The 27,197-nt window shown below is 36.2% G+C and overlaps 1 protein-coding gene across 4 annotated transcripts; it reads left to right on the top strand.

Annotated features, from left to right (window-relative positions):
* On the top strand, positions 1-27,197 carry LOC114403582 (pre-mRNA-processing protein 40A-like). 4 transcript variants are annotated; one of them, XM_028366613.1, is made up of 31 exons: positions 1-144; positions 460-514; positions 594-662; positions 758-1,108; positions 1,197-1,367; positions 1,460-1,536; positions 3,008-3,077; positions 5,934-5,986; positions 6,076-6,133; positions 6,235-6,602; positions 6,694-6,766; positions 6,853-6,948; positions 7,025-7,093; positions 7,210-7,287; positions 8,860-8,946; positions 9,039-9,073; positions 9,207-9,312; positions 9,839-9,919; positions 9,995-10,087; positions 10,198-10,251; positions 10,353-10,469; positions 10,646-10,744; positions 18,895-18,942; positions 19,019-19,111; positions 20,406-20,513; positions 20,611-20,675; positions 25,653-25,755; positions 26,344-26,588; positions 26,619-26,628; positions 26,746-26,858; positions 26,979-27,197. In XM_028366613.1, exons 2-31 carry the CDS (start codon positions 482-484, stop codon positions 27,016-27,018), a joined length of 3,063 nt encoding a protein of 1,020 aa, XP_028222414.1. In that variant the 5' UTR covers positions 1-144; positions 460-481; the 3' UTR covers positions 27,019-27,197. The 4 variants fall into 4 exon arrangements, with proteins under 4 accessions (XP_028222414.1, XP_028222412.1, XP_028222413.1 ...); XM_028366611.1 differs by having other exon boundaries at positions 26,344-26,628; XM_028366612.1 differs by having other exon boundaries at positions 1-148; positions 26,344-26,628.

The following is a 27,197-nucleotide window of genomic DNA, read 5'->3' as shown; positions in this document are numbered from 1 at the left end:
GAGAGGAAGGTTTTGGTTTCGGAAGATATCAAGACACTTACCAAGGTAACAGCTTGGTCCTGTTTCCGTCTCACCCCTCTCTGTAAAATCTCTCCGACCGTTTCATTCAGCACTCATTCGCAGGCATCAACCTCGTATCCTTTGGTATGTATGTCTCTGTCTCACTTCCATGTTTTCCTCTTTTATTCTCTAAACTTTCACTTTATGCCACCCTGGTTTTTTCTTGCAACCTAATTTTCTTTACCCGGGGTAAAAAAAAGATTCAATCTTGAAACTTTCTTGCCTGTAGAATTTCTTTGTCGGGTCAATTTTGAGGCACATTGTTTTGGGTTTAGGGTTCCATGTTTTTTTTTAAATTCCAATTCATGGGCACTCGAAATTAGTGATGCTTATTTTCACCATGTTTTCTTTATGGTTTATAAGATACTGATAACTCTATACCCTTTTTGATTGCATCAGTGTGCGAGGTCTATCTGCTGAGATGTCAAATAATCCGCAATATCCAGGCTTACAGGTACAGTATATAGAACTAGAAAATTTTGGTTTTTCTTCGCCTCTTTTGTTTTAATGCGTTTTCTTTTTTGTTATGAAAGCCTCTTCGGCCTCCCATTGCTGGTTCACTGGATCCTCCGCGCAATTTTGTTCCGCCTATGCCTGTTCAAGTAATGCATTTATTTTCCCTAAATGTGATTGATTGATTGTATTGGCTTTATGTCAAATTATCATTTATCTGGGAGGAACCTATTTGTTTCTGCAGTTTCGCCCTGCTGTTCCTACACAACAGTCTCAGCAGTTCATTTCCATGCCTTCTCAACATTACCAACATCAACCTGTTGGTCCGGGCGGTGTTCCCCTGATTGGTGTTGGAATACCTCCCCAAAATCAACAGCCACAATTTTCTCAACCAATTCAACAGTTACCCCCGAGACCTAGTCCGCAGTTACCACCCCCATCACAGGCAATTCCAATGCCGGTTGCTCGTCCAAACATGCACATCCCATCTGAATCAATGATGCAGCAGTCTGATTCTCAAGCCCATTCTCAAGCTCCTAATGGGTACACACCTGGTTTAGGTGGTCCGGGAATGCCACTCTCTTCGTCATATACGGTAAAGTCCTGGCTTGTATGTTGTATTTGTAATGGATAAGCTAAAACTCTAATATGTGAATGCTAATTTAAGGGTTGCATTTATGCAGTTTGCACCATCCACTTATGGTCAAGTGCAGGCTAATTTTAATTCTACTGGCCAATTCCAACCTGTTCCTCAAATTCATGCTCTCACGGGTTCTTCATCCCAAAGCATTACTACTGGTGCAACTCTTCAGAGCAATGGTGGACAACCTTTGGTTACAACTGTTATGCCTTTGGTATGAATCTTACTTTTTTTTTACTCAACATGAATTCAGTGTTTTGCCTCTTATGTATCAGCAGAATTTAATGCTGTCTTAATTTCTTTCAGGCTACCATTGCCCAGCCACAGCTCACTAAGAATGGCCCCACAGATTGGATTGAGCATACCTCTGCTACCGGAAGAACGTAAGTGATTCAAATGTTTGCTTGCAATCCTAGGTTACAATGTCTTTGATATTTGCATTTTCATTAAATAATTTATGAATATTATGGCGTGTCGTTGGATCCATGTAGCTGAACCTATCAAGTAGAAAAAGGCCTTGTCGTTTTTGTTTGCTAAGTGAATGAAAAAAAAAAATGTATACTGGTATCAAGTATTCTTGTATCCAAGGTACTCAAGATTGACTCTAACCATACTCTGGTTTGATTTTGACTGAGGCATGACAATTGTTGATTGAGATTCGAGTTGTACGAACAGTTCCTTTTCGGTGCAGCAAAGATGGGTTGGTTACACGCAAAGGCACTCCAATACTCGAGTCAACAGAGATTTTGGCAAAGTAACGATAAGCAAAAAATGTTTAGTTAGTGGGACATGTGTCGTTTCTTGATTGGATGTCACTCCTTGAGGCTTGCAGCAGTTATGACAACAATTGTGGGGTTTTGTGTTGCAATCATGACTATTTAAGCTTTTGGCTTAGGTTCCATTTTTGCTCTTGGTTCAAAGGTGGAAAAATTGGTTTTGCCCATAAAAATGTTTATTTACACCTTGGAACCAGGGGTGAAATTGACACATCGGCAAAAAAATTAAATTTGCATGATTGCAATGTGAAATCCCACGATTGCTGTCATAACTGCTGCAAGGCTTGAGGACGGACATCCAATTAGAAAATGACATGTGTTGCACTAACTGGCACATTTATTATTTGCGAATAGTTATTATGCCAAAATTTCAGCTGACTCGAGCGTTGGAGTGCCTTTGCAAGTACCCAACCTACCTCTGCAGTGTCTTAGCCTCACTGGAAAGGAAGACCACTGTCTGTTCAACTTGGATCTCGGTCATCGAGAGCCATACCTCAGTCAACGTTAGACCAGAGCACGATCATAGTGAATCTTTAGTACCTCAGATACAAAAAGTATATTACTCAATATGATATCACGGTTAAAAGTGAATAAGGGGTTGGTAAAGTAGGATTAGGTGAGTGTTTAATCAAATGATGTTAATATTGCTATTCCTTTTGGGCACATAATTGTGCTTGAAATATTGTTTACATAGTGCTTGGTTGGAGGGAAATGAAGGATAGGGATGGGAGTGATTTAATCTTGTTTGTTTCAAAATTTTGGAGTGATGGGAAGGGGAATAAAGGGGATCAAAATCCCTCTTCTTTTTCCTTAATTTGGTTCTAGTAAGTAAATTGTTAATTCAATGAACCATCTATGAAAGGGATATTACCATATATACATGTACGCCATATACACTGATCCCCTTGCTTGATGTTGCCATCAATTGTTAAATGTTCTGGATGTTCATTTGATGATTTGGGTAAAATTTATATTCTCCATGAGTAATGCATGTTTGCTTGGCACAAAAAGCATTGATAGACTTCTAGTCATAATTGTATACAAGTTTAAGTTTATAAATTTTCTATTCATTTTGCAGATTTTATTACAATAAGAAGACTAAAGTATCAAGCTGGGAGAAGCCTTTTGAATTGATGACGCCTATTGAGGTGAGTCATGCAATTGATTTTGTTGTCATATTGTTATATGACTTGTTAGTCATACGACTGAATCTTTTATTTATTTGGTTCTGCCAAAAGTTGCTATGTGTATATCTCTCCTGGTCTATTACAATATTAGCTGAGTCGACATATTCAAGTTTAATTGTTATGTGCTCTCTATTGGTCCAAGTCTGGTGAAAATAATCTGCTCCATTAGCTCACTCATTACTGAACAGATTTTCTCTCAGGCAGGCAACCATCAATCTTGACTTTTACGTCTTATTGTAAGGTCAGTGTTGTGATAATTGCCGGTTGGACTGTCTGATATCAGCTTTGTTTGTTTTCTTTGGGTAATGCTCTAGATGAATTTTCTGTTCCAATTTTTTAATCTAGAATAAAAGATTCTGTTCTATAAATCAGAAAGAATGACAAAAGACAGTTGATGTTGTCCTAAGTTTATTTTCAGCATCCATTCTTAAAACAATTGTGATTTGTTGAGGATTGTATCTTTGTGGTTGGGGCATTTAAAAATGATTTGTTGACTGCTTACTCATGATTGCTTATGTTTTGAGAGGTTATGTTTATTTGTTTAGGTTTGCTTCTGAAAAGAAAGTGCTGTTTCTTTCCGCTTCTCGTGTGTGCACATATTTCTTCTTTAATGTGATTTCTGTGGTAGATGATATATAGTCTTCCATTTTACTTCATATGCATTGGTGGACAACATATAGATTATATTGTTACACTAAATAAGGAGAATGGTAATGATAGGCAGCTTATTTTATCCTTTTCTATTTATGATAAATTGTCAATCACATCAAGGTTGTCAATATCAATATCCTACCTAAGATCAGGAGGGGGCATATCATGGGATCATATCACGGATCAAAAGGTTCTACCTAAAATATAAAATTATATTTTAAAAGAACATAAATAAGGCAAATAACCCTTAAATCTCTACTAAATCTAAGTTTACTTATACTGAAAATGCATAAAAAGGTCAATACAACTGTAAGTCATAAAATCAAAAGTCACAACTTAACAATTCCAATTATAAAAGACACAATTCCTTTTTTGTAAAGATTTTGAGCATATGATGGTTGAGTTTTGTCAGTATCACTCCAAACACTTTAAAGTTGTTTTTTTTTAATGCCTTTAGGAATTCATATCTTTCAATTTTACCTTGCTCAAATCTACATGTGTGACTCCCATAGCTTTAAGGTGCTTACAGGTACATGCTGTGCTACTCTATTGAGAGGTAGGATATGCTGTGGGTCTTTGCTGGTTGCTCTACCTACTATATTGCTTGAATGTTAGTAAATTCTATCATTGTGTTATTGTCTTGATCATTAATTCCTTTCTCATGAATTCTCATGATTTATCAATGAGCGTATAGCTAGTCATGTCACTTGATAATTTGTGCATCACATGCTTCTAAATCTTTGCATGATTTTTAGTATTTGTATTCTATTATTAGTTTCAAATATTGTGATTTTTACAATACTTGAATTTAATGTCTTTGAGGCAAATTTTTTGTCCAATAATGCTTCCAATCTTCCTTTGTGTGGACCAACTGTAATGTTAGAATATGGGTGTTTTTTTATTCCTTCTTTTTTTGTTTTATTACTATGGCTCAAACCTTAGAGCTTGGGTTTTCTACCATAACAACAATCAGTTAGGTTGCCTTCTTTTTATTGTATGTGCTGTTTACTGGTGTCTGATTTTAAAATCTTAGAAAGATTACTGTAAATAATATTTGTAAAAGAAATTTACAGGTGCATTTATTTATGAACTTTTGGTATGAATGTAAGGTGTAGTTTCATAATGAAGATTCAGATTATCATGTGCACTACGTATGTGACTCCTTTTAGTACTCCTGTCTATACACAATATGCTTTGTTGGGAGGATTGTGATTAGCAAGATGGACTTTGACAGCATTGCTGGTGAAATGGTTTGATTCACTTGGATTTTTCTGTTAATATTGTGCAAGTAGGAAAATTGAAAAGAAAAGTTTCTGATTTTAGAATCTTAGAAAGATTACTGTAAATGATATTTGTAAAAGAAATTTACAGGTGTATCTATTTAATGGACTTTTGGTACATATGTAAGGTGTAGTTGCATAATGAAGATTAAGATAATCATGTGCACTACCTATTACTCCTGTCAATATGCTCTGTTGGGAGGATTGTGATTAGCAAGATAGACTTGACAAAGTTGCCAGTGAAATTATTTGTTCACTGGATTTTCTGTTAATACTGTGAAAATAAGAATTAAAAATAAACAATGTGGAAGCTGACTAAAATCAGCATTACTACTAAAATATTTTAAAGTTTCTCCTATATAGAGACATTTGTCACACAGGATTCATGCTTACTGGATACTATCTAAGCTATATAATTAATAACTTTAAGTTCCTGATTACCTCTTTCTTTGAACATATGTTGGGGAAAAAGTTTTACTACGACTTCTGAAATTTCTGTATCTTCAGATGACCGGTTTTTGGAAATATTCAATTGGTTTTTATTTGCTGAAGTTCATTACGCAGAAGCATATGAGACTGGAGTAATAGGAACTACAAATTCCATTAAATATCATTTGACTTTTTGCTGCTTAGAAATTAGAAAAATATAAGTAAAATTGAATAGGTTACTTGCCATAGTGCTTGATGTGAGTTGGCTAGTTAGTAATTTATTGTTTACATTGCCCATTTATTTCCTAGATTAGATGTTCTTTCTTTCACATTCTTGCTTTATGTGATTTGAATTTATAATTTCTATTTTCTATTATGAGATACAGTCTTTCTTATTTTGAAAAGAAGTCTCTTTATGAGAAACGATCCACTCATTGCATTCTTTTCATTTTGTTAGAGGGTAGATGCAACAACAAACTGGAAGGAGTATACTAGTCCTGATGGAAGAAAGTGGGTCTTGGTTTCATTAATTTCTTTTTCTCCCTTCTATTTTTTGATGTTCATTTCTGATTTTTTTTTATTTAATGAATATTCTGTAGGTATTACTACAACAAGATCACAAATGAATCCAAGTGGTCAATTCCCGAGGAGCTGAAGGTTTCCACCATTGAAAACAATGCTGTTTCAAATATTCTTCCATTTATTTTCTGCCTTTTATTTTTTAACTCATTTCTTTGCTTCAAATTATTTTCTTCTAGTTGGCCCGTGAGCAAGTTGAAAAAGCAATTGTCAGTGGATCTCGTCCTGAAGCATTGCTGAATTCCCATCCTCAACCCTCTCCGACACCTTCTGCAACTGAAGCAACACCCAACACAGATAATTCAACTTTACCCAGTCAAGGAGAACCATCAAGTCCTGTTTCAGTTGCTCCAGTTGTTACTACATCTATAAGTAATCCACAATCTGAGATGCCTTCTGGACCATCTCTGTCTACTTCTGCAAATGCTATAACTGGAGCAAAAGTGGACGAACTTGAGGCACCTGTAAATACTGTCACACCATCAGATACTTGTGTGGGAAGTGATAAAGCTGTTGTTACTGATATTAACACTGCTGTAACACCAATGTATTGCCTATTCTACTAGTTTCTTTTTCAGTCTTTATTTCATTTGTCTAGTGGCATGTCATTTTAATTTAGAGTGTGGTAAATATTGTAGGAATGATGTTAACAATGATTCAGCTCAAGATACTCTAGGTTCTGCAGACAGAGTTCCTGTAGAAGATAAAGAAGTACACTTCTCTTGTTGTTGTTTGATATGTCTTACGTCAGTTTTGTTTGTGGTTCTTATCAGGCTGATTTGTCTTAAATATTGTAGGATGGTAAAAATGATTTGATAGGAGAGAAAAGTAATGATGTGGCTGCAGAAACAAAGGCAGTTGAGCCAGAACCTCCAGTTTATGCAAATAAGATGGTATGAGAGTGAAATATCAATATTTTATATGTGTTATGTTCCTGGGCATTAATCATTCATCATATTTCCTTATTAGGAGGCTAAAGATGCATTCAAAGCACTCTTGGAGTCTGTAAATGTTGGATCTGACTGGACTTGGGATCGGGTAGGGTAATTTCATTGACACATTTTAATGTCTCTTATCTATATATACAAGTTCATGCGTTTAAATGCTTCTCTCATTTATATGTTTTGGCTGACATCAACATTTCTATGCTTCAGTCCATGCGTTTAATAATTAATGATAAAAGGTATGGTGCCTTAAAAACACTTGTTGAAAGGAAGCAAGCTTTCAATGAGGTAATTCTTATATCTCTGGAGAGGACTCTTATTGCATTTTTGTTTGTCCTTTATTCCCTTATTTATTTTTTCCTCTTAAGTTCATGTTGCTTTAGCTTGCATATTTTATCCTGTAAGGAGCGAGTCTCAATTGTTTGTTCTATTTGTAAAGTGTTTGAATGGGTCCAATCTGCTTTCATATTTGTTTATCAAGTGTATAGATAATAGAGAAAGAAAAATGTGTGAAGATAATTGTGTTTGTCAAACCTGCGGTTGTGGCTGTTACTGCCACGAAATAGGTAAAAATCCATCTGTCTTCCCATTTTTGAGTTATCAGATTTTTTTTTACATTTGTGTCATTTCCCTCCATCTTTTGTACCAGAAAGAAACTGTATAGGGTTTGAAAACCTTCTTCTCTTAATATTTGCACACAAACCTACCTTTGTTTTTGAACCAGTCCATGACCCATTGCTCATATTTGAACCTTCTCTTAATATTTGCTTGTCCTACTCTTTTGTCACACCCATTGCTCATCAGCTACTACGTTCCCGATTATCTGCTCGTGCCCTCTGTTCGGTGGCCATTACTCATGCACAAGTCTCTGTTAGATTTTTGTTTCTATGTTATGGTTCATTCTTTAGGCCCTATGTTCAATTCTTGTTTGTGTTGTGTTCTTTACACAATTACACTCTCATGGCCTCTCTCTCCCCATCCCCATTTAATTCCATTATGGTTCTTTTTGCTGTGGACCGGTGGTTATTGTGTGTTTAGAGTATTGTAATTTGTGAATTTTAATTATTAATTATGAACATCTTTTTATTTTTGAGTGTTTATGTGTGCTATAAAATATTCGTATTGTATCCTTAATTTTTGATCTTGCTAAAGCACTTTTGGGGTTGGCCATTCCATGCTAATATCTTTGATTGACAACTGTAGTCATGTCTAAGAGCAACAATTGTCGTAATAGCCTCAAATATTTGTGAAGTGGTCTTGTAGGTGTGTAGTACATTGGAATTGGATGTATACTATAGAAATACAACCTATGAAACTATTTTAAAATGTTTTCATAATATATTTGACTTGTTATGCACTATTGAAAATAAAAAAAGCTTAAATCCTCTTCAACACAAGGAAATTAAACAGGCAAGTTCAGATGGGTGTCAAATTTCCTGTACTGGATAAACTATTTTGATGTTTGCTGGGTCATCTATTTCTCTCGTTCCTGTCTTTTATTTAGGCTTGAATGGTTTTCCTTTTATGCCCACAATCCCCATTATTTATTCTGATCAATCTAACACTTCTCATTTGTCTAGATGTTTTTTTAGAAAGGAAAATTTATATCAAATTACTATATAATAAGGATATATTAATGCATCAGTAAGAGATAATAGGTTACAGGGGACAATCTCTTTCATGTTATACATCCCGACAAGATTTTTCTCTTCATCTCTTTTAGTTGCACAGGATGCAGAGATTCTATTCTTACTATTATCCCTAATCTGTACTGTTGGGGGCATACTGCCCCTATTCTTTGTGGAGGAATACATTACATATTGATAAAATGATGACATCATTACTCTTTTTTCTTTTCAGTACTTAAATCAGAGGAAAAAACAAGAAGCCGAAGAAAAGCGTATGAAACAGAAAAAAGCCCGGGAGGATTTTAAAAAAATGTTAGAAGTATGTTTTTGTGCTTCCATGTTTCTTTATAGCTGTGATATATATTGATTCCTTTATATTTTTTTTTGCTAATATATTAAATTATGTTCTAGGAATCCACGGACTTGACTTCATCCACTAGATGGAGGTTTTTTTTTTCTTTTTAATTTTTTATTTCATGATATTTTAATTGATTTTTTTGTGACATAATACATCCAGTTGTTTTACTTTATGATAATGACAATTATTCTTTGCTATTGATTCTTTTGGACATCACTCAGCAAAGCAGTGTCTATATTTGAAAATGATGAACGTTTCAAGGCTGTTGAACGTGACAGAGATCGCAGGGATATGTTTGAAAGCTTCTTGGAGGAACTTCTAAACAAGGTGGATTCTACTACATCATATCATACTTAAACCATTTATAGAACCTGTATGCATTTGGCATTGTTTGAATGTTTCCTTTGTATGCCCATTTCTGTTAGTGTTAAGCATGCTGACCTTGCCTCTGGATAAAAACTTTAGATTACACTTGCACAGTTGCATGTGTTAGTCTATAGCATCTATACTTGGACAAATAACTTTTTTCTGTGTTTCACTCGCTTGTTAGTAAGATTTATTTCAGATGTTTTCAGGATGATCAAAATTTGGTTATTGTGTGTCCAAAGTCCAAACCTATTTTTTCAAGGATAAGTTGCATTAAGTCAAGCTGTAGCTAAATTAGTTATGGAAAAGTGAAGTCTGTTATGAGTTAGATAATAAAGGAATTGAGAGAGTTTAGAAAAGATCAAAGTTTTCTGTTACTGGATATGAATGCATGAGTGAAGTTTTTTGGGCTGTGATCAATGCATTAAAGCTTACAAATCTTTTAAAATGCTTTTAGTAAATATCTACTTGTTTTTTTTTCTATCAGGAACGAGCAAAGGTACAGGAGGAACGGAAGCGAAATATAATGGAATACAGGAAGTTTTTGGAATCTTGTGACTTTATAAAGGTAAATAGTTGTTTTTGGTCATGAAATTTCTAAAGATTTTCTACGTTATTCACTCATCCATCACTTTCTCGACAGGCTAGTACACAGTGGCGAAAAGTTCAAGATCGCTTAGAGGCTGATGAAAGATGTTCTCGTCTTGAAAAAATTGATCGCTTGGAAATATTCCAGGTAATTATCTTTATTCAGCTTCTTCCCAATTGAAATTGTCTGTCAATCTACTTCAACATCTTTAATATTGATTTTTTTTTTGTCAATCTAATTTATATTTTTCCTTTCAGGACTATTTACGTGATTTAGAAAAGGAAGAGGAAGAGCAGAAGAAGATACAAAAGGTGCTATTATGTTCATCCTCTATAGGGCTCTATAGAACTATACCCCCTGCTTCCTCTATTTTATTGCTTAATCTCATCATATCTGTTCTCAAACATAATAGGAAGAAGTGAGAAAGACAGAACGTAAAAACCGTGAGGAATTCCGCAAATTGATGGGAGAACATATTGCTTCAGGCATTCTTACAGCAAAAACTCACTGGCGTGATTATTATACAAAGGTTAACTGTCCATTTTATGGGCTATTCATCTTTTTTTTTCTAATGTTTTAAAATGAAAAATGTAAACTTTTTGCTAACTTACATAATGTTGTTACCTTGTTTCTATTTTCTGATTTGTTGTCATCAACTTTTTGATTATCACAATGGCAATGATATTGTTTTGAGTGGTCTTGTAGGTGAAAGATTTACATGCTTATGTAGCAGTGGCGTCAAACACCTCAGGTTCAACTCCAAAAGACTTGTTTGAAGATGTTGCTGAAGAGCTTGAGAAACAAGTGAGAATGCTAAATTGCCTTTATGATTGGTTTTGAACTTCATCTACTAATTTCTTGGGCAAAATTTATTAATTTTTGTTCCTTTTAGGATCTCATGCATTTAGATATCAATTTATCATTAAAACATAAAAAAAAGAATTATTATTTGTTGATTCTTTTAATTTCTCTCCCATAAAATCATGAGGCTGAACATCTTTAGTTAGAAGCATGTGCAACCATAATGATTTACAGGTGCATTTATTTTTGGACTTTTGGTATGAATGTAAGGTGTAGTCACATAATGAAGATTCAGATCTTCGTGTGCACTACCTATGTGACTCCTTTAGTACTACTGTCCCACAGCTGTAAAAATTCAAATTGGGTTTTTTTTTATCCGCAAAAATATTAATATATATTAATATGATAAAGCAGTACAAGGGGTACTGTTATATGTACAAGCATTAGTCTCCCATGCAGAGGTTTGGTTCCCTAGTACAAACTATTCAGCACGAACTAAGGAACCAAAACTCAGACTGTATAGGTTACATAGTCATCCCAACACCTAATCCTAATTCCCCATGATTACAAAACCCTCTCTGATATTGCTGGAGCAATAGTAGAAACGTATGTCAAATCCTTTCTCAAGGTTTCTCAGCCAAGTCCAGCTGAAAAATATAGCGTCCTCCATCAGCTTGTTGACGTTCTAGCTGTCATTTAAAAAGACCAATCTATTTCTGTGGTGCCATACACACCATGTTAGGGAAATCCACATGAGCCATTGCTGCGATTTAATACCAGGAAAGCTACTGCAGAATGAGTGCTGAAGAAAGTGCTGTCTTGGATTCTGCGGAAACACTCCCACCATATTTATCCAAGATAAGGATTCCCACCAAAGCGGCATAATTTTATGGCAGCTGAAAAACAGATGGGCTGCCTCCTCATCCTTATCCCTACAAAATGGGCATAATTTATCAATGATGTTAACATTCCTTCTACACAAACTGGATTTAGTTGGCAGTCTATCTCGTATTAATCTCCAAGTGAAAAATGCAGCTTTACTTGGTATTTTTAACTTCCATATATCTTGAAATACCCCATCTATATTCTCATCTCTTGAGTCCCTGTCAAGCAGTTTGTTTGCACTACGTACAGTGTATAACCCAGTTGGATCACTCAGCCACACCCATCTGTCTTGTTGATGAGCATTTATGTTGAGTCGCTTAGATTTTGAAGTAGTGAGGAAAAAATATCACTCACACACACACTTTTTCATTCAAATAACATATATATATATATATATATATATATATATATACAAAGAGGAGAGAGAAGCTTGAAAGCTTTGACAAGACAAGACACACTGTTGTCTTCTACAATAAGCTAAAACAGATACAGAAATCTATTCTAAAGATACATATAATTATAACACCCACCCTCAAGCTGGAGCATATGAATCGTATGCTCCAAGCTTGGAACATATAACCTGAATCCTAGGCCCCCTTAAGGGTTTAGTCAAAATATCTGCTGGCTGATCATTGGAGTTAATGAACTCAGTGACAATCTCTTTGGACAGTAGTTTCTCCTGAATGAAGTGACAATCAATCTCAATGTGCTTAGTCCTCTCATGGAAGACTGGGTTTGAAGCAATGTGAAGAGCAGCTTGATTATCACAATATAGCTTCATTTGCATCACTTTGTAAAAATTCAACTCTTCAAGAATTTGCTTAACCCACATAAGTTCACACGTAACCACAACCATAGATCTATATTCAGCCTCTGCACTAGATCGAGCAACAACAGATTGCTTCTTGCTTTTCCAAGAAATAACATTCCCTCCAATGGAGACACAATACCCGGATGTGGATCTCCTATTCATAGGACAACCAGCCCAATCTGCATCACAATACCCAGATACTTGTGTATTACCTTTGTCTTTATAAAGTAATCCTTGTCCTGGAGCTCTCTTAATGTATCTAAGAATACGTATAACAGCATTCCAATGATCAACACGGGGATTTTGCATAAATTGACTCACCACTCCAACAGCAAAGGAAATATTAGGTCTGGTGATGGTGAGATAAATGAGTTTTCCCACAAGTCTTCTTTATCTTTCAGGGTCAGGATACATTTCACTCTGATCTGCCAGAAGCTTCAAATTCGGATCCATAGAGCCATCAACAGGTCTACATTTCTGCATGCCTATTTCCTTCAAAATGTCAAGAGCGTACTTCCTCTGAGAAATTACAACACCATCTCCTGACTGAGCCACCTCAATACCAAGGAAGACTTCAAATTTCCCTAGTCTTTGGTCTGAAAATGACTGAATAAGTGCTCCTTTAGCTAACCAATCTTAGTAGCATCATTCCCTGTAATCACTATATCATCAACATATACTATCAAATAAACACACTTCCCAGAGGATGAATGACAATAAAAAACAGAATGATCAACCTCACTACGTTTCAACCCAAAAAGTCGAACAATATGACTGAATTTACCAAACTAAGCCCGAGGGGATTGCTTCAACCCATAGAGAGATCAACGCAACTTACAAACAAGACCATACTCCCCCTGAGCAACAAACCCAGGAGGTTGCTCCATATAAATCTCCTCTTCAAGGTCACCATGGAGAAATGCATTTTTAATATCAAGCTGATAGAGAGGCCAATGACGCATGGCAGCCATAGCAAGAAACAGACGAACAGTAGTAATCTTAGCTACAGGAGAGAAGGTGTCACAATAATCAAGGCCATATATCTGAGTATAGCCTTTAGCTACTAATCGAGCCTTAAGTCGATCAATCTCACCATTAGGCCCAACTTTAACTGCGTAGACCCATCTACAACCCATCGTCTTCTTGCCAGGAGGAAGAGGGACAAGTTCCCAAGTGCCACTATGTTCAAGAGCCTGCATTTCATCAATCATAGCCTGTCGCCATCCAGGATGACTAAGTGCCTCATGAACATTAGAAGGGACAAAATATGAAGATAGAGAAAAAACAAAAGAAGAATATGAAGGAGACAAATGATGATAACTCAGAAAGTTATAGATAGGATGAGGATTACGAGTAGATCTAGTACCTTTCCGGATGGCAATGGGCCAGTTTGAATCAGAGGAATGAGAGATGGCAGGATCCATGGCTTGAGGAGTGATTGAAGTAGAATGAGAATCATGAGGTGAACCTTCAAGTACTGGAGGACCAACATCAGTCGAATGTGGAACTTCACTGACATTTTGGTTTGAAGTATCTAGAGGACAGGGAGAGGGAATTGGAAGTACATTCTGGATGGAAGAAGAATGATCCATAGATGGTGAAAAGAAGGGTGTCTTCAAAGAAGGTTACATCTGCAGACATATAGTATCTCCTAATAGAGGGAGAATAGCATTTGTAACCCTTTTGAAGACGAGAATAACCTAAAAAGACGCATTTGATTGCTCGAGCAGAAAGTTTGTCTAAACCGGGAGAGAGATCTTGGACAAAACAAGTACAACCAAACACTTTAGGTGGAACATGAAATAATGGATCATGAGGGAAAATGATTGAGTGAGGAATTTGATTTTCAAGGGAGGATGAAGGCATTCTGTTAATTAAGAAACAAGCAGTAAGAACCGCATCCCCCCAATGGTGTGTAGGAACATGAGAGGCTAACATTAGTGAGCGTGCGGTGTCAAGAAGATGACGATTTTTCCTTTCAGCTATACCATTTTGTTGTGGTGTATGGGGACAAGTGGATTGATGTAAAATGCCTTTTGAAGATAAAAGGGAGGAAAAATCATGAGAGAAATACTCTTTTGCATTGTTGCTTCTAAAAATCTTAATTGTTTTCTCAAATTGGTTTTCAATCTGATTGAGAAAGGACATAAAGATAGGCAAAAGTTCAGATCTGTCTTTCATTAAATATACCCAAGTACATCTAGAAAATTCATCAATAAAGGTTACAAAATATCGAAAACCAAAAGATGTAACCTGGCTTGGTCCCCAAATATTAGAATGAATGGTAGAGAAAGCTGAATTACATCTTTGGACAGTTTGTGAAAATGATGACCTAACATGTTTTCCTAGTTGACACGACTCACATTCTAGGACTCTAAGATTCTTCAGACCAGGAACCATCGTTTTCAGCTTTGGTAAGCTTGGGTGGCACGATCATGTAAAAGTTTGGGATTTGAAGTTGCAGAACAGGAAACAGAAAAGTTGGATTTCAGGTAGTAAAATCCTCTTGATTCACGTCCTTCTCCAATCACTCGACTCGTGCCATGTTCCTAAATAACACAAGAATTAGAAGTAAATGTTATTGAACAATTTAATGAACAGGTTACCTGACTCAATGAAATTAGATTATAGGGACACTGAGGAATAAGCAAAACAGAATCCAACTTTAGTGAGGAAGACAAGGAGACTTGACCACTTCCTTGAGCTGCAACTTTGGAACCATTAGCTACAGTAACAAAATGGGGAATTTTTGGAAAAGACATGATTGTGAAAGAGGACTTGTTACCAGAAATATGATCAGAGGCACCTGAATCAAGTATCCAAGGACTAGAACCGTCAATAGATTGAGAAATACATGCTGCTGAATAACATGGTACAGAGGAAGGTGAAGCCTGGCTGCTGGATTTCTCAGATTTCAGCTTCAAATACTCTTGGTACTCTTTATCAGAGAACTTTTCTGTCTGAGCTACCTTGGCAACTTTTTCAGGAAATCCATGCAGGGAATAGCAATTCTCTTGCAGATGATGCGAACCTGAGTAGGAGTGGATCGTTTGATACAGGCTACGGAGGTTTGGTTGACGCCACTTCCGGTGAAGGAAAATAAGTCAGGGTAGACGCCACAAGGATTACCTTGATAAGTCTGAGATTGGTTCAACAAGGAACTCAGAGAGAAACTCTCACCAAATTTTATCAAATGCCAAAAGTCCCTTTATTGAAAACAAAAACAAATACTTATAGTGTATCTGAACAAAAAGATAAAAATAGACATGAGCCTTCTAAACAGTTTGGGTCAAAATTATAATAAATAAAATTTTTAACTAAAAACATATTTAACTTGGGCCTTCAGCAACAATTAATAGTCTTGATAGTGTCTCTGCCTCTGGGCCTTCATCCTTCTCCACTCGGGGGCTTTGTCCTTCTCCACTTGGGCCTTTAGCCTGTATTTGGCCAGTTTCATGATTCTCATCATTCCCTCCTTCTTGGAAAACATTTGTCCTCAAATGTCCAAGATCATCACCGGGTTCAAGTACCACTTCCTTCCTTTTCTTGTTGGCTTGCTTGGCATAGTTTTCATTCTTCTTTATCCTCTTGCAATATGTGCATTGAGGACGTCCACCTTTTCCACTGCGGCCTCTTCTACTATTATGGCCTCCCCCTCTTCCACGAGATGCAACCATTGCTGACGTTTCCACCACATCAGCTGGATTTTCTTCTTTCAGCGCATGAGGCACACGCAGTAACCTTGTGATGAGAGAGTCCATTGATGGAACTTGATCTCCAGCAAGAACTTGATCACGCACATGATCAAAGTCAGAGTGTAGACTCCTCAGGATGAGGACCATGTAAAACTTATCCAGTTTTCTATTCATTTCTTCCAATGAGTCAGCTACCAGAAACTTTTTCAGCTCTTCAACTGTTGCCCTAGCCTTTCCTACATGTGCAATCATGTCATGGCCAGTTTGTTTGAGAGTTGTAACCTTCATGGTTGCATCAAAGAGGCTTTGAATATCATTTGCAAAGATCTCTTAGGCCTTTTTCCAAAAAGAATGACACGTTTTGAATGACCTAAGGATCTCCAAAATATCTGGCTCAATTGATTGCCATAATACAACACAGAGTTGATAGTCAAGCTTCTCCCACTCATGTTTTCTGTTATTTGGAACAACATCAACTCCTTTCTCCAAATGGTCATGATGTACTTGGCCAAGGAATCAAAGCTCCACAGAGGCAGACCAAGATTGATAATTTTTCCAGTTCAGTTTTGTAGTTGTGATTGTTGGGGTTCCAGAGAAGGAAAAAACTGGTCCAGAAGAGGCCATTTCTGATCAACAATGGAAACCCAAAGGAACAAAGGATAGAAGAAGGCACGTGCGGGCACAAAGGCTTGCCAAAATCAAAAAGCAACACCTGAAACAGGCTTAGAGAAGAATGACGAAGCTGCCGGAACAAGCTGGGCAAGCTTCTGACGTCGGGACGGCGGCGCGTGGACCACACGCGCCGGAAAACGTGAGGAGCTTTGACGGCGCGTGACAACTCTGATGGCGACGCAACCTGCAGGGTTGGATCGCGCTTTCCAGGGCGGTTCGAACCCTAGTTACGCCGGAGAGAATGGCGGCCGGAAGTGACGGCGGCGGACGGCGGACGGAACCCGCTCTGATGCCAACTTAGATTTTGAAGTAGTGAGGAAAAAATATCACTCACACACTTTTTCATTCAAATAACATATATATATATATATACAAAGAGGAGAGAGAAGCTTGAATGCTTTGACAAGACAAGACACACTGCTGTCTTCTACAATAAGCTAAAACAGATACAAAAATCTATTCTAAAGATGCTGTCTTCTACAATAAGCTAAAACAGATACAAAAATCTATTCTAAAGATACATATAATTATAACAGAGTCCTTGGATTTCCTTCCAAAAATTGGCACCCATAGGTATCTCAGCCTCAAAAAGTAATCTCCTCCACTGCAGGAACCACTCCCAGGCTCCACCTATATTGCTGAATGTAATGTTTTTTTTTGGTTCAAATTCAGGTAAAATTTAGAGTACTTTACCATCAGAGGGATCCCATCATCCTTCCACCCATCTTCCCAAGACCTAACCTTTGAACCAGAACCATAACCCACACTCCATTTTATTCCAGATTTGAACCAGCTTTCCTCCCCTGAGCTATGGCATATAGAGCTAAGATCTTTCCACCAGACAAATTCTACTGAATTCCTTCTATTCTCGTCTAGGTTCCTCCACCCTTCATATTTTGAATCCAACACTCTAGCCCATATTTCTCCTTGATGATGAAACAGATTCTACCTCCATTTTCCAAGAAGAGCGCAATTAAACTTGGTCAAATCTCTGATTCCCAAACCTCCTTTCTCCTTCGACAGACATGTTGATTCCTAGCTAATCCAAGCAATCTTCTGCTCTGTATCTCCACCCCACAGGAACCATCTCTGTAGTTTCACCAACTTATCTACTACCTTCTTCGGGATCCTGAAAAATGAAAGAAAGTAAATATGAATTGAGTTCAGGACTGACTTTATCAAAGTCACGCTTCCCCCAAATGATAGGTGCTTTTGTTTTTTTAAGAATAGGATCCCAAGTCACACTACTTCTTGGGTTTGACCCATTCGGGATACCTAAGTAAATAAAAGGTACAGACAGCAGGCTTCAGTTAAGGTAGGTTGCAGCATTCTTTGTCCACTGCAATGGCCTTCTTATGCTGTTGAAGTCACCTAACATACACCATAAACCTCCCAAATTTACATTTCTCAGCTGCCTGATTTGATCCCACAGATTTCTCTTTAGGCCCACTTCACAAGGCGAGTAAATATTCACAATACTGACTTTTACACCATCAGCAATCCATGTTCCTTCCAGGTAAATAAATCCACAGCCCACTGCATTTCTTTTCTAGTCTGAAAACTTGTTCACTCCATATACACAGAATTCCCCCTGCATTATTATTTGCTGGCTGCATTGCCCAAGTAATATCTGAATCACCCCACAATGCTTGGCACAAGACCTTATCAACTTGCTCCTTCTTGGTTTATTGTAGGCACAACATATCGACTCCTTTTTTTACCAATTTTCGTATTGCTGCCCACTTAACCCCGCTCCCCAGCCCTCTGATATTATAGGACAGTATCTTCATTGGACCCGCTCCCTGCTTCCCAACCTTTTTGCCTCCTCCTTGTCCCTTTCTTCCATGTCTGTCAGCTTTGAGACCACTATGCCCTCCTGGATTTGACAAGTTACTCCCATGCTCTTGGCTAAATCCCAGTCATTCAAATTGGGTTTGAATGAGGCTTCATTAGACATATTTATAATAAGGTTGTTCCTTGATTAAAAAGAGTTGGGGGACTTCTAGTTTCATGCATCCTGAAAATAATTACCATTGATAAAAAGTGGTTCTCATAAAATGCCAATCTTCCTTTGTATTTGTATATTACAGTATCATGAAGAAAAAAGTCGAATAAAAGATGCAGTGAAATTGACAAAGGTATGATGTATCAGTCTTTTGTGGTTTCTGCTTAAGAAATCTTTTCTGATGGATATGATGTTATTGTGCTTCTCAGATCACATTATCGTCAACCTTGACTTTTGAAGACTTCAAATCAGTTTTATTAAAAGACATTAGCACTCCACCAATATCTGATTTCAACTTAAAGGTAGGTAAATTAGTGAAATATATATTTATATCTTCTGTTTTATGCATTCCAGTATTAAATTTCTTTACATGTCTCAATACTAATTACAAGTTTGTTTATTGCAATGAATGGTGCCTCAAACTTTTCATTTGTCACTAGTTTTGCTAAGTTATGCTTTAGTAGTTTAGTTTATGGTTTTTTCTTTGCATACTTTTATTAAGACATTCTGTGTATGTGTACACGTGTAGGGAGTATATTAAGTGAGAGAGGAGCTAATCTTGATCATTCAATCTTACATGGATAGATAAATGCGGATAGGAACTGAGTTTTACTATTAGAGAAATGGGAGACTAGCTCCTTACACGGAAAATGAATTTTGGAATTCTTTAAAGTAAGGTTGTGAATTGTGTGCTATAGCACTGCTATCACTACCATTTTCGGTTTACATCATGTTTTCATGTTGTGACTATTGTGGCCGCTATAGCATTAGAGATCATCTGATCCATGGTAGTAGTGAGTGCTGTTCCTACATGGCTTGAAAACCCCTATTTGCCCCCCTGATACACTGATACTGTGTCTTTTAAGGTGAGGCCATTTCCTATAATGCTCTCGATAGCCATCATAAGACTCAGCAATATAATGAACATGGATCACTCAATACAGGAATTAATAGAAAAAAGTCGGAAAACTGGTTATTATGATAATTGGATACAGTCTAAAGTACTCTATTTTGTCTGTCATATCCAAGGGACTTTTATGAAATGTTTACCAGATTCATAAGTGACCATGCAAGGTGTCATATGTCTTAAAACAGTTAAGCTTCTTAGAGTTTGATTCTAATAATTCTCGGTTTGGAATATAATATATGCATGTCCTTAGCGTAGGATCGGGTCACAGGTCTAGACACGGAAGACTTGTTTCGATCTATTGTGAAAGCAAGAAGCAAACTCGTCCTTGACAGAGCCCTTCTTAAACTCACACAAGTTTTCTGAATATCTCTTGATTAAATTTCAATCAATTCTGCCCTTTAAATAGGTTACAAAGATATCTAATAATTATCCTAATTGATAAAATAAAAATAAAGAGAATCCTAATTGATAGGACCATAACTAACAATTATCCTAATTAATAACATAAAAATAATATCCCTAATTAATAAGATCTTATCTAAAAATTACTCTAATTAATAAAATAAGAATCTGAAATAAGAAAAGATAAAGAAATTAGATAAACTAAACAATTAAAGATTTAGATATGGTAATCCTAATTTGTGGCTATATCAGCATGTTTGGTCTGATGCTGTGCTATCCTGCAGCTAGTGTTTGACGAGCTACTAGAACGCGTGAAGGAGAAGGAGGAGAAGGAAGCTAAGAAGCGTAAACGTCTTGCAGATGATTTTTTTCATCTGCTACATTCTACCAAGGTGCAGTATCGTGGACATCAACTTCTAAGTTCTGTTATATTGTAATGGTTGGGAAATAAGGAATATTGCTTATGCTTTTTTGTCTTTTTAACTGCAGGACTTTACTGTGTCTTCAAAGTGGGAGGACTGTAGACCACTTGTTGAAGATAGCCAAGAGTTCAGGTCTGGATCAATGATAAATTTAAACATTAAACATAAATATATGTTTCTTTTTTTCTAATGTTTTCAAAATTAGGCTAGTCCCTTGAACGGGATAAACTGTTGTATGGCAGTATGGGTAGTTGCAGAGCAATAAGGCTTTATCATTCTGCTCTAGCAACTTAAGTTTCATATAATTACATCATATTTGGTGTACAGAATGATTATTCACGAAATAGGAATGAATGGGTTGTCATACTTAGTTAACTTGACAGTGGTCAAGTGATACTATTGTTTTGTACATGGTATCAATGTAGAACTACTGAATGACATCAAAATTGATGTAAATAACTTAATATGCTTCACTAGAAATGCAAACAATGGTCAACTTATTATTATACTTTTTGCATTGTTACATATTTGCTTCAGTATTATTTGTTGTAAATTTAACTCGAGTATTTAAAATTTATTGCAGGAAATGAAGAGTAGATTGAATTATTAAAAAATAGATTAGAATATAGGATTTATTTAATCAAGGATAACTTTAGTTCTATAAAATAAATGAGAATATATTAGGAAAAAGAGATTATATCTCATTTAGTGGAGCTTGAAATCACCATTTCCACTTTTTGGAAAGGAGTGTTGATTTGTAGTTCTATTGAACAAGGCCTGGAATGATCCTTCCATGCAATTTCTTTTGCCAACAAAATTGGGAATTTCTATTCCATGGAATTGTAGGGATTTAAGTAGCATAGGAATATTTGAATATTATTGGCAATGTGTTAGAAAAAACAAAAGGCTATCTTTATTTATAATGTTGGTTGAGGATATTTAAATACATGAAATTGGAAATTGTGATCAATCATATAAGGAATAGGAAAAACAACTAATTATAGTTAAGGATGTTGATTTCAGCATATATTTTATTGCATTAGTTACTGGAATGTCCTTGTTAAACTCAAATATGTGCAAAGGGAGTAACTAGAGTTTGGTTACTAGAGTATGCAAACATGATAGCGCTATGTCAGCGAATGACATTGGGATGGGAGATAATTGTGGTGGTCAATGGTAGGGACATATGTCAAGTTGGAAATTTGGTGAGGCATAACAAGCAAACGACAAAGAACTAAATGATGACGAGTGAAAAGTAGATGAAAGTGAGAAATAGACACTTAAGTACCTAGTAATGTGAGACATGGCCGAACCGCAGGAAGGTAGGATGGAGAAACAAGTCCAAACTTGTGGCAAGGCATGCTAGAGTAAAGCTAATACAAGCCAAAATGAAACCATTTTCATAAAGACAACCAAGAATGGAGCCAACACGACAACACGTTATACGTGGAAATGTATGCTAGAACGAAGCCAACGAGGCACAATGGACCAGAGCTAAAAGCTCTATACGGAGAAGATTGAATGCAGACTAAAACACAAAATTAAGTAATCAAGGGAGAAACTATTTTCGAATTTGATAACATGGCTATAACACTATTAAAATGTCCCATATCGATTAGGAATATTACCATAATGTTCCTTATAAGGGTTGGAAAATTCACTCCTTTTTAAGTTAGATTTTTTGGTTGAGTTAAGCCCAATCCAATTCTTATATGGCATCTGATCCTATCTAGTCTTGATGTTAGGCTTCTTCCATATGTCCATTTTTGTTAACTACATTTCTCAATTTAGTCTTTGGTGAGAGGTGTGTTAAGATTTCCCATATTAACTAGCAATATGCCAAAGCCATTATGAGGAAAGATAAGCCAAAACAAAGCCATTTTCATAAAGACAAGCAAGAATGGAGCCAACACATTATATGTGGAAATGTATGCTAGGATGAATCCATCGAGGCACAATGGAACAAGAGCTTGAAACTAAAAACTCTATATAGAGAAGATTGAGCACAAACTAAAACACAAAATATGGTTTTGGTGGTAATCAAGTTTCATGAATTCAAAATATTGTTAGGGAGAAACTATTTTTAACGTGGATACCAAATGTCCCATATTGATTAGGAATATCCCTAGAATATTCCTTATAAGGCTTGGACTATCCACTCCTTTATTTTGGTTGAGTTTAGCCCAATCCATTTCTTATCTAGCATTTGATCCTATCTAGTCTTGATGTTAGGCTTCTTCCATATGTCCATTTTTGTAAACTTCATTTCTCAATTTTTAGACTTAGGTGAGAGGTGTGTTAAGATTTCCGATATTGACTAGCAATATGCCAAAGCCAATATGAGGAAAGGTAAGCCAAAATGAAGCCATTTTCATAAAGACAATCAAGAATGGAGCCAACATGTAATATGTGGAAATGTATGCTAAAACAAAGCCAACGAAGCACAATAGAACCAGAGCAAGAAACTAAAAACTCTATATAGAGAAGATCGAGTGCAAACTAAAACACCAAATATGGTTTTGCTGATAATCAAGTTCCATGAGTTCTAAATATTGAAAGGGAGAAACTATTTTTGATGTTGATACCGTGGCCTTATCATTATTAAAATGTCCCACATCGATTAGGAATATCACTAGAATATTCCTTATAAGGCTTGGATGATTCGTTCCTTTCTAAGTTAGATATTTTGGTTGAGTTAAGCCCAACCTATCTATTATATGGCTTATGATCTTAACTAGTCTTGATGCTAGGCTTCTTCCAGATGTCCATTTTTGTAAACTTCATTTGTCAATGTTTAATCTTAGGCGAGAGGTGCGTTAAGATATCCCTTATTGACTGGGAATATGGCAAAACAACCTTTGTAAGGCTTGAACAATTCTATTGAGCTAACTTTTGGAGTCTTAAAGATACCATGCTAAAATTGTAAAGATTTTGATAAACACTTGAGCAATTTAGGAACCCTCCCTTAAAAGCTAGTTGTTAAGGGGGGAGAATCAATCGCTTAAATACTCCACCGAGCTTCCCATATTACTCGATGTGGGACTTAGGCACCCTACCCTATAATACGTATGTCCCTATCATAACACCTCCTTTGAGAGCCGACATCTTCATTCATTTCATTTCACTCATCTTCCTTGTTGATCGGAACCCTCCATAGGGAGTCCTTTCCAAGATATTGACAACCAGCTTTGATATCAATTGCCAAATTATGGAGTATAAAGGTTCCAAGCAAAATAGCAATTTTTGCTTGGAGACTTATTAGGGATAGACTTCCGACAAGACATAAGTTACAGCGAAGGCAAGTGCAGGTTGCTGACACCTCATGCCCTTTATGCAGAGTTGAAGAAGAGAACGCAGGACACCTATTTTTCCATTGCTCAAAAATTCAGCCTTTATGGTGGGAAGCTATGTCATGGATAAATATAAAAGGAGCTGCTCCCCTCACCCCAAAAATGAATTTCAATCAATATATGGGACTTCAAGTTGATGGTGTTAGGAGCAATAGGTGGCAGTGCTGGTGGCTGGCCCTAACCTGGTCCATTTGGAAGACAAGGAATAGCATAGTATTCTCTAATGCCTCTTTCGATGCAAACAAAGTCTTTGAAGATGCAATTTTCATACTTTGGACCTGGCTTAGGAATTATGAGAAAGGATTCACAGAACATTTTAATTACTGGTCCAGCAATATTAGACAATCTTTTTGTACTACTAGAGGTTTACTTTAGCCATTATCTATGTTTTTCTTTGGGTTCTATAGAGTGGTTCCTTCTCAGACTATTTTGTCTGATTATGGAACCATTACCATGGCTACCCCCCTTATGTATTCCAGTACCTCTGGTTCTCTTTCTATATATAATATATTATCTTTGCTGACCAAAAAAAAATAGCACCTAAGCACTTTGGGAACCCTGCCTTAAAAGCTAGCCAATAAAGGAGGAGAGCCAACCACTTAAATACTCCATCAAAGCATCCTATACTACTCGATTTGGGACTTAGGCACCCCATAATACCCAAGTCACTATCAGATTTAGGAAAGGAATATGTGAAATGTTACTTGCAGTGTTATTAAACACAAAGGGAGAATACTAATTATTTATGCTCCTAAGTTTTTAAAAATAGGGAAAATCAATCAATAAATATTTGAGAATAGGAAAAGACAACTAATTACGAATAATGATGCTGATTCTCTAAATGCATTAATTATGCTAATACATGGAATTTTGTAAATAATGGAACTTTACCATTAATTGTTTAGGTTCTTAAGCCAGCTGAGTTTAGGTCATCTTACTTTCTTTCCCTTCAGAACTTGTGTTCTTTAATATTTGGCAAATAGAAGCTGCTGTATAAAACAATATGCCCTATTAATTGGCTGTAGATAGTGGATTTGGCTCTTGTAAAGTGAGGGGAACACTTTAGAAGGTAAAATGTATAGTTATAGCCATCTACAGTTGATGTTGTGATAAAAAATACATGCACATGTATAGCAAACTTGTTAAATCTCAACTGCTAATTTTTTAATTAACCTTTAGAGGATCCAAATCCTTGTATTATGTAGTTTGTACTACTGTTTAATAGCCAAATTTTCAATAATAAACGTAGAATAATCAATTGTGAAAAATTGTGGCACCATAGCGCTGTCGTGTTGTATCACCATCTCTGGTCCCTACAGGCTTGCCGTAATATTCTATCTTTCTCTTGCGGCTGTGCTGACTGGGGTTGCAGCCAAATAGTGTTTGGCACTGCACCTAAGGGTGAAATACCTGTTGTTTGACTGGCATGTCCCCTTTGTTATGGATTAATCCCAGCAAACTGTAGTTTTTCCCGCCAGAACCACCCTTTTCCACTAATTCTGAGTATTATTGATAAATGTCTTAAATCAGATGTACTTTTTGAGATTTGAGCATTATTGTGTATTATAAATTACTTAATATTGTTTCTTGTATCTCAGGTATAGTAGGCTCTCTGTTCTGCTATAACATATTTGGGGTTGTCCGCTGTGCACTGCTCTTTGGATTTGCCGCCTAGAATTAATTTACATATCTTGAAACTATTTCCTAACATAAAATATTCAAGTTTCTATTTTTACTTTTATTGGGTATGTTTTGTTAGGTCTATTGGAGATGAGAGCCTTTGCAAGGAAGTATTTGAGGAGTACATTGCACAGCTAAAAGAAGAGGCAAAAGAGAATGAGCGGAAACGAAAAGAGGAAAGGGTATAAATTCTGCTCATTGCATCTGCATTCAAGATTTATGTTTGTCTTTAATTTTTTCTTGCATATGAATAACAAACTATCTTTACATGAAGTCCATAGATTTCCGCGTAGTTCCAATGACTAGGTATATCAGTTGTCATAATTGTCACTCCTGCTGTTGTATGCTATAGTGTGCCAATTTATGCATTCGTTGTTCTATTTTTATCTGGACATCTTGCTAAACGGAGTATCATCACAGATGAAAGCATGTTGTTGTGCTCACTTAATTTTCTTTTTATTCTTTTCTTTTAAAGTGTAGATGAAGTCCTATTAATGCATGGTTGTTAATAAATTTTTCAATCACTATGAAAGAATACGAGTGAATTTTCCAAGTAAATACAAAGTACATATCACAATCATTTGAAGATAAACAAAAATTTCAAATCCTTTGCGGTAGTATTTCATTTCTTGACTGTGAATCTCTTGTATAGTCAGTCATGGACTAGTTTTGAAACCTGGATAACAATATCTTAAATGGATGACTTTCTGTGTTCATATAGTCTGAAAAGAAAAGGTGTCATTGGGTATCTAATAATGATATTTTTGCAGGCAAAGAAGGAAAAAGACAGGGAGGAAAGAGAAAGAAGGAAAGGGAAGCAAAGAAAGGAAAAAGAGGGAGGGCGTGAAAGAGGGAAAGATGAGGCACATAAGAAGGATAAAGCAGACAGTGACAGTATGGAGTTAACTGAAATCCAAACCTCCAAAGAAAACAAAAGGTCTGAAGATGATAATAGAAAACAAAGAAAGAAGCGTCAAAGTCCTGTGTATGAAATGGATAAAGAGAAGACTAAGAAATCTCATGGTCATGGTAGTGACAGCAAGAAGTCAAGACGTGTATGTAGATTTATAACTTGTCTGTCTTACAAATGTTCATGATTGCTATCATTTATTGTTCACTGATTATTTTCTGGTTTTTGGTTGTATTTTTTTTTCTTGGGATAAATGGAGCAGCATGCATCTGGTCATGAATCAGATGAAGGACGACACAAAAGACACAAGAGAGACCACCGCAGAGAAGGAGATCTTGAAGATGGGGAATTTGGTGATGATCATGTGGATAGATGGTAGCCATGTTATTCTATTTGAACTCCTATTATTACCTTTTGTTTAGCTCAACATGTATTATTTTTCAAAAGAAAATATTAAAATATAAAACTTTTAAGAGAACTCCCTTGTATTCCAAGGTTTTGCACTGAAGAATTTGCTACTAGAATGAAAGGTTAAGTTCTCACATGAGGTACCCAGTTTGTTTCAACTTTTGCTTTGATTGATGATGGATTTTCTCATGTCAAGTTTTCACAAGATCATGTCCAAACCTTGTATCACATCTTTATTGATAGACATTAAATACGTGATGTGTATTTAATGCCAATCGGGAAATAGATAGACACAAGATTAAAATA

Source organism: Glycine soja, chromosome 20 (assembly GCF_004193775.1).
Source record: "Glycine soja cultivar W05 chromosome 20, ASM419377v2, whole genome shotgun sequence".
NCBI classification, from domain to species: domain Eukaryota; kingdom Viridiplantae; phylum Streptophyta; class Magnoliopsida; order Fabales; family Fabaceae; genus Glycine; species Glycine soja.
Note: the sequence above shows the minus strand (reverse complement) of the source record. Positions and strands in the feature narration are given on the sequence as shown.

What these genes read in the sequence shown, in the direction of transcription:
- LOC114403582 (XM_028366611.1), top strand. Translation starts at nt 482, where the DNA reads ATGTCAAATAATCCGCAATATCCAGGCTTACAG. An exon ending in TTCCTGTAGAAGATAAAGAA is followed by an intron (nt 6,767 to 6,852) that starts GTACACTTCTCT and finishes TAAATATTGTAG; the next exon opens with GATGGTAAAAATGATTTGAT. An exon ending in ACTTCATCCACTAGATGGAG is followed by an intron (nt 9,074 to 9,206) that starts GTTTTTTTTTTC and finishes GACATCACTCAG; the next exon opens with CAAAGCAGTGTCTATATTTG.